We start from the raw sequence: 7,003 nt of genomic DNA, 5'->3' as shown, positions 1-7,003 counted from the left end.
TCACCCGTACCCACTACCCTCCCCAGGGGTGGATCCGGTCCCCCGGCCCAGGCCCGCCAGGTTGAAGCACGTAATCAGTATCCCGCAATTCCCCCTTCTTTTCTAATAAAAGGAAGAAGCTTACCGGAGAGGTCCGCTAAGGGATGAGGGAAGGGGGAGGCCGGGGAGGGGAAAAGGGGTTGACGGTGGCTCAGCGAGGCTGGAGCTCGGCGTTGGTGTGGCGCCCGGGCGCTCGACAGGGGCCTTGCTGCTTGCGGGATGGACGAGGGAGGGGGGTTTAAAGTTGGAGGTTCAGAGAAGCTGGAGCTCGAGGTTGGTGCGATGTTCAGGTGATCGAGAAGGGCCTCGCGGTCGGCGGGTTGACCGGTGGCGGTGAGGTCGCGGAGGGTTGGTTGTCATCTCGGAGTAGGGAGCGTCAGAGGTGGCGAGTCGCTGGTACTGGACTTGCACGAACGAGGAGAAAATAGCATCCGTTTGTTTCCTTACAAGCTGGACAATTCTTTCGAGCGCAGGTTTCTTCGACTCTGGAGACAAAGGTGGCGAAAGGCTCACTCGGCTTCTGGAAGAGCTTGGTGAATTTATTAGGCCGACAGGCGGAGCAGTTGGCAAAAGCTCGCAAGGCTATTCCCCGAAGGATAGGCCAAAAGGTGGTAGGTGCATTAATATAAGCAGATGCATTTATAAACGCTCCCATGCCCAAGTAAGCTTCGGGGTGATAACAGACTCCAGTGGCTGCGTCTTGCTCGCTTTGCTTAGCTTGGGCGCCAGTTGCGGTCGCAATTGATTCGTCTGGGGGGGGGTGGCGGCCGGTCGCTAAATCCTAGGCTCTCAGGATTGCTCGGAGGGTACCGGCGGCGGGGGCTCTTTCCCGGAGGCGAGGGCGAGGTGGGGGACTTGGCCAGGTCCCCGGCGGAGGCGTGCAAAGTATGGAGGGCGGCGAGAAAGGAACAGGCGGGACACGTTTCTTTTTAGGGTGAAGAAACCAAGAGAGAGTTTATTAGGGGAGAGTACAAGCTTATAACGGGCGGTCTAGAGGGCGGGGTAGCTGTAGAGGTTAAAGGCTTGGATTGGTTCTGAGAGGGCGCGGAGGTTGGTTGTTGGGTGTTGCACAATGATTGGTGCATGCGCACTGGCAGTAGGGGACGTTGCATTGTAACGGAGGGGTTGAGTGGTTAGACGAGGGAGGCGGTCTTACCCGGCAAGCTTCCTCCAACGGTTGGTTTTGGGTGAGGAATTGGGGCCTGCCTCCGGCCTCACCTTCTCAGGCCCGGGGGGGCTGTGGAGGGCGCTGTCACCCGTACCCACTACCCTCCCCAGGGGTGGATCCGGTCCCCCGGCCCAGGCCCGCCAGGTTGAAGCACGTAATCAGTATCCCGCAAGGGGGGTTTGGAGATGGTGAGTGACTGCAAACATTCCAGGGTTTCTTTTTGGGATGATGAAAGAAAATGTTTCTAAAACCGATTGTGGTGATGGTTGCACAACACTGAATATGCTAACAACCATTGAACTGTACACTTTAAATGATGAAGTGTATGGTATGTGAATTCTATGTCAATAATGGTACAAAAACTGGTACCTGCATAAAAGAAAATTGGAAAATTAAATGTATTTGAGGTGGGAGGATTATGGATGATTGAAGCAAAATCTTTCTACATTCTTATATTTCCCAGTTGTTATGAGTATGCATTACTTTTCTAAGGAGAAAATAAACTTTTTTAAAAAGCATCAGGTGATGAATGCACAACTATATGATGGTATCGTGAACAGTTGATTGTACACCATGGATGACTGAATGATATGTGAATATATCTCAATAAAACTGAATTTAAAAAAAAGCACCTAGAACAGTACCCGGCAATTGGTACTACCCCCCCCCCAAAGGCATTAGATGCCTATTTCAGAGAATTATTTACATACAAATAACCAGCAGTAAGAACATTCCTTTTACCTCTTTGTAAGTTGTGGGTTTTATATTTGAATTTTTCATAAAATTTTTCTTAATAATATATTAATACATAATGTTATGTTTTCACACACACACAAATATATATATTTATGCAGGAGAAAATCACCATGAATTCAGATTTCTGATGGGGGAGATAACTCAGTTTCCCTCTAATTTATTGCTGTTCCCACCAGGGTAACGACAAATAGACAAAAGTAGCCCCCTATTTAAAGGCGTTAAAGCCCCTTCTTCACTCCCCCTACCAGCCTCTTCCCTGTCGTGTCTCCCATTGGTGGGGTCACGCCCCTCTGGCGGGGGTGGTGGTGGAATGGTTTCAGGGACCGCTGGCCCAGGGCCCCTCCTCCCCCGGCCCGAGTTACGGTTCCACACGCAGGGGTCACACCCCCCTCGCTTGGGGTCACAGCCCCCTCCCGGGGAGGGGGCTCGTCGGCCATGGGTGGGGGTCACAGACCTCAGGCCCCAAGCCCGTCCCGGGGAGGGGATCGGGTTCCCTGCCCAGGCGCCCCTGGCCCCTCCCCTGAGGCCTGCGGCCCCTCCTCCGGCGCCCTGGTGCCGGTCTCTGCGGCCCGAGGCGGTTCTCGAGAATCCGAAGGGCCTGCGCCAAACGCGTCGCTGGCAGCAGAGGCCTGGGACAACTCGCAGCCTTCGTCCTCGTCGTCCTCCCGACTCTCTGCACGGCCGCCGACTGCGACCCTGGGGACGTGCTTAGGGGTGGCGAGGTCGCCGCTGCGCCAGGCCGGGTGGGACGGGATGGCGGTCGCCACGTTGCTGGAGGCCGGCCTGGCCCGGTTGCTCTTCTACCCGACCCTGCTCTACACACTGTTTCGCGGGAAGATGCCGGGTCGGGTGCACCGCGACTGGTACCACCGCATCGACTCCACGGTGCTGCTGGGCGCGCTGCCGCTGCGGAGCATGACGCGCCGGGTAGGCCGCGCCGGGAGCCAGGCCGCGCCGGGCCTGGGAGCGGGGCGAGCGCGGCCGGGGCCCGCACGCCGGTCCCGACCCCTACCCCACCGCGCTACCTGCGTCCGGTCGCCGTTTCTGAGCCCCCTCTTTGCCTCGGCAGCTGGTACAGGACGAGAACGTGCGCGGGGTGGTCACCATGAACGAGGAATATGAAACGAGGTTCCTGTGCAACTCCTCACAGGTGAGGGGCCGGCGCCCGCGGGAGAGGTGTCGGGGTCTGCAGCGGGAATCGGGGTCAGCCGGGGAGGCATCGGGCCCCGGAGGGAGTGACGGGGCCTGCGGGGCGGGGTGTCGGGCCTGCAGGGATGGGTTGGTGCTGGTGCAGGGACGCCCGCCAATGTAGCTCACTACCCAGGAGAGCTGGGAGGGGTTGGGGAAGGGGTGTCCCTTGCTTCTCTGAGGCGGAGGGTGTGGTCCCCTAAGCTTAAACGCCTTGGGCTGTAGGTAGGACAGCAATTAATTGTGAAAGGCATTGAAAAGCAAAGTTGACAAAATCTGATAACTCTATGCCCAAATGTAATCTCAATTTCGGTAACTAAAATCAGTAAAATCAGTGGCTTGCTGATTTCGTTCATTCATTCAGCCCTTACTGAGCACTAAGTATGGGTCAGATACAGGGTTAGACAAATTCAAGATGAAGGCTGCCAACCATAAAAAGTTCACTCCCCTGCCACATACAGAATAAATTTATCATAAGATTACCCATTGAAAAACTGCATAGGGTTCATTTGGCTCTGATTTAGGGGAATTTTTATTCATATGTTAGAGGATCATGGCAGAACTCTAAGTACTATCATAACAAAGTTCAGGCCTAAAACATAGTTTTCATTAAATGTGAATGCTTATTTGTGGATCCTTCCACATGGTTATTAGATGTTGCCCTGGCTTTCCTAATAGTGTTTGACATCTATTAGCAGTAAAATTCTCAATACTGGCTTACTGTTTCAAGAAGATGCTATTATTTCAACCTGTGGAGTTTGTGAAACCTTAAAAATATTTGTGACTCACATTTAAAATATATTGATTAGGCATGGCATACAATTGTTAAAAATGTGTAATGGTTCCTTAGATTTCTCAAAGAACTTTGCCACAGACCTATTAGTCCTGTTGAGAAAGGGAAGTCAAAAGCTACTGGGCATGGGTAGAAAATGCTTGGTCTCTAGAAGTGAGGCGTTCACATTTGCAAGATGCAGCTGTATCATCCCACTTGCTTAAAGAAAAGAAATCTCTAAGGCAGTGGTTCTCCCATTTTAGTGTGCTTAAGAATTATCTGGCAGTCATGTTAAAATGCAAATTTCTATGCACATCCCCCCAAGAGATTCTGCTGCAGGATCTGGGGTGGGGCCCAGGAATCTGAATGTTTAGCAAGCTCCCCAATTGTTTCTAGTGCAATTGATGCATGGGCCACATGCTGCAAAAATGCTTTTTTTTTTTTGTTAATTTCATGAGCAGTTTAAATGTTAGTCTTCATTCAGAAACATAGTCATAATCCCTGGTTATAGCTAAAGAGATCAACATCAAAAGTAGCTGGAGCACATCCAGATTCTTAAAGCAAAAATAAAGTTGCTCAGTTCAGCAGAGGGCTTATTTCTCTGATTTCCTATTTTTTATTTTTTTTCTTTTTAAGTGATATCACACTAACAAATGTATGGTAAAAAAGAGGGGACTTATGGACAGATTTCTATTTAGAAAGTGTAAGCAAAAACAATATAAATATAAAAAATATGTAGTACCCCAACCCTGCAACTGGGTCACTGCCCAGGTGTCAAGATTATTCAAAAACACACACAACTTTTGCAGCTGGATTTTACATAGCTAATATTGTGCAGCTAAAGAATCAAATACCCAAAGGGGATTTTCAGAAGAACACTTGAGATCTTAGACATATTTCTGACTCAGCAGCACAGCTGTTGTTGGAGGAAAGCCCAAACATGCAGGTCAGCCATTTTAAAGAAATTTCTGTAGGAAGTTTCTTTTTTAGAAATATTCAAATTGTAATAAGCCTTGAAGCTTCCTTCTTGCTTTGATGCTTTGATGTCTCTTGGGAGCCTATCTTCATACCACCCACATCAGGCTTTTTCCTTTTTTTTTTTGGTGGTGTACTTGTTTGCAGGAGTGGAAGAAAGTAGGAGTTGAACAGCTGCGGCTCAGCACAGTAGACATGACTGGAATCCCAACCTTGGATAACCTCCAGAAAGGAGTCCAGTTTGTTCTCAAGTACCGGTCACTAGGCCAGTGTGTCTACGTGCATTGCAAGGCTGGGCGCTCCAGAAGTGCCACCATGGTTGCAGCATATCTGATTCAGGTAGGAAAGGTTTTTCTGGGTTGGCCCCATTTATAGCAGATTTCTAGAACTTCAGTAGCATGGTCCACTGGCAGGCCTTTCTGGAAGGAACCATGCCCCTAATTTCAGGCTGTTGGGAGTTGGTGTTATTATGGAATGCACCTGAGCTTTGAGGACAGGCTGACCTTGGGCTTTGCCACCTGCAAGCTGTGTGACCTTAGGCAAAAGTGACTTCCCCTCTCGGATGCTGTTTCCTCAAACTATAAATGTGTTAGAAGCTTAACTGAGAAAATATGTCAAGCACTGGTATCTAGCAGGCACTCAAAAAATGGAGTTGCAAAGGATGTTCAACAATAGCAAAAGGATAAAGACACATTATAGATAGCATGTTAGGAAATGTAGTACTATAGATACAGCTGTATAGTACTCAGGTCTTCAAATATTTCAGAGTAAAGTTCTGGACATTAGTTTCTAGAAACAGGATTCAAAGTGAATTTTGCCAAACATCTTGTTACGATTGGCAGGTGGGATGCTTTTGAAAATCTTTAGGAGAGGCAAGTACTCTCCAGTCCTTCACCACTATCCTCCCAGCTGGGTTCATTTTCATTACCTGCCTGGCCCCTGCAGAGCATTTATTATTTTACATGGGTAGGAAATAGTAAGAAAATGTAAAGATAACCAGCCTATCATATACTCATCAGTCCACAGTTGTACAAAGTCAGGCAGGTTATCTAGAGGATACCTTCTGTGTTCTACTTGCCATGGTGATGAGTTGCATAAAAATATCTACTGTATACTCTTTCCTGGAAATCCTTGTAAACAACAGCCCAGCTCAGAAAGGGCACCTAGGAAGGCTTGAACTTAGGATCTTTGCATGTTCAACCTTCTTTTTCCAAGATTTGGCAGAGTAAGAATTGGGTAGAAAGACTAACCTGTTCACCCAGCCCGCTGCACAGCATGGTTGACTGAGGTGGTTAAAGTGTGTTCCCATTTATGATAGATGGAGCATGGTTTTTAACTCCTAAGAAAATGATATTTTTAAAACTGAAACTCTCAGAGCCCATTAGCACTTGTTCATAGATCAGCTTGTAGGCCAAGGGCACCCTGATACCTGCTCCTTTCTTTCTCTGCTGATTTTCTAAACCTGTATTCAGGTGAACAACTGTAGTCCAGAGGAGGCTGTACGAGCCATCACCAAGATCCGGTCACACATCCACGTCAGATCCGGCCAGTTGGAAGTTCTCCAAGAGTTCTTCAAGATTACAGCAGGGCTAGCAAAGAATAAGACTCTTCACACATCAGAGACATGAAGAACGTGGATTAGAAAGAACTCAAAACAACTCTGCTTACTACAGAATAAAAAAGTTTAACAAAACCAAAGGGGCTTAAGCCTAGACTTGACACACCAGAAATGTGCCAAGTAATGGATAATTTGCTCCCTTTGTCTTGTTTCAGTTTCCTGAAATAACACTGTTGTATGGCTGGAGAGATTTAGTGTGGCCTCCGTTCATGGGATAGGGGAGATGGGACAAGGGTGGGGGCACCTTATTTTGTTGAATAAGGGAGAAGAAATAATTTCAGCAAAAATCTGTTGTACACCTAATGTGCCTAATGCATCATAATTCAAAGACATGTAACGCTAGGAAGAGAGAGGAGAAATAGTCAGCTCTGGCTCTTTGCCACTGTCAGAATCCCAATTTTAGTGGTCTCATGGGGCTCCCCTTACACTTTTAGAGCAATGATCCTATATGTAGAAAAGGAAGTATAACATAAAATCAGAATTGCTG

The 7,003-nt window shown here is 48.4% G+C and overlaps 1 protein-coding gene across 1 annotated transcript; it reads left to right on the top strand.

Moving 5' to 3' along the window:
- The first annotated feature begins 2,356 nt into the window (after positions 1-2,356).
- On the top strand, positions 2,357-6,697 carry PTPMT1 (protein tyrosine phosphatase mitochondrial 1). The gene is made up of 4 exons (XM_037838991.1): positions 2,357-2,890; positions 3,033-3,113; positions 5,046-5,237; positions 6,371-6,697. The coding sequence occupies exons 1-4, from the start codon at positions 2,399-2,401 to the stop codon at positions 6,524-6,526; spliced, it is 921 nt and encodes a 306-aa protein (XP_037694919.1). The 5' UTR covers positions 2,357-2,398; the 3' UTR covers positions 6,527-6,697.
- The last annotated feature ends 306 nt before the right edge of the window (positions 6,698-7,003 follow it).

This window comes from Choloepus didactylus, chromosome 6 (assembly GCF_015220235.1).
Source record: "Choloepus didactylus isolate mChoDid1 chromosome 6, mChoDid1.pri, whole genome shotgun sequence".
Taxonomy (NCBI): Eukaryota; Metazoa; Chordata; class Mammalia; order Pilosa; family Megalonychidae; genus Choloepus; species Choloepus didactylus.
The sequence above is the reverse complement of the archived record's forward strand: the minus strand, read 5'-3'. Positions and strand labels throughout refer to the sequence as shown.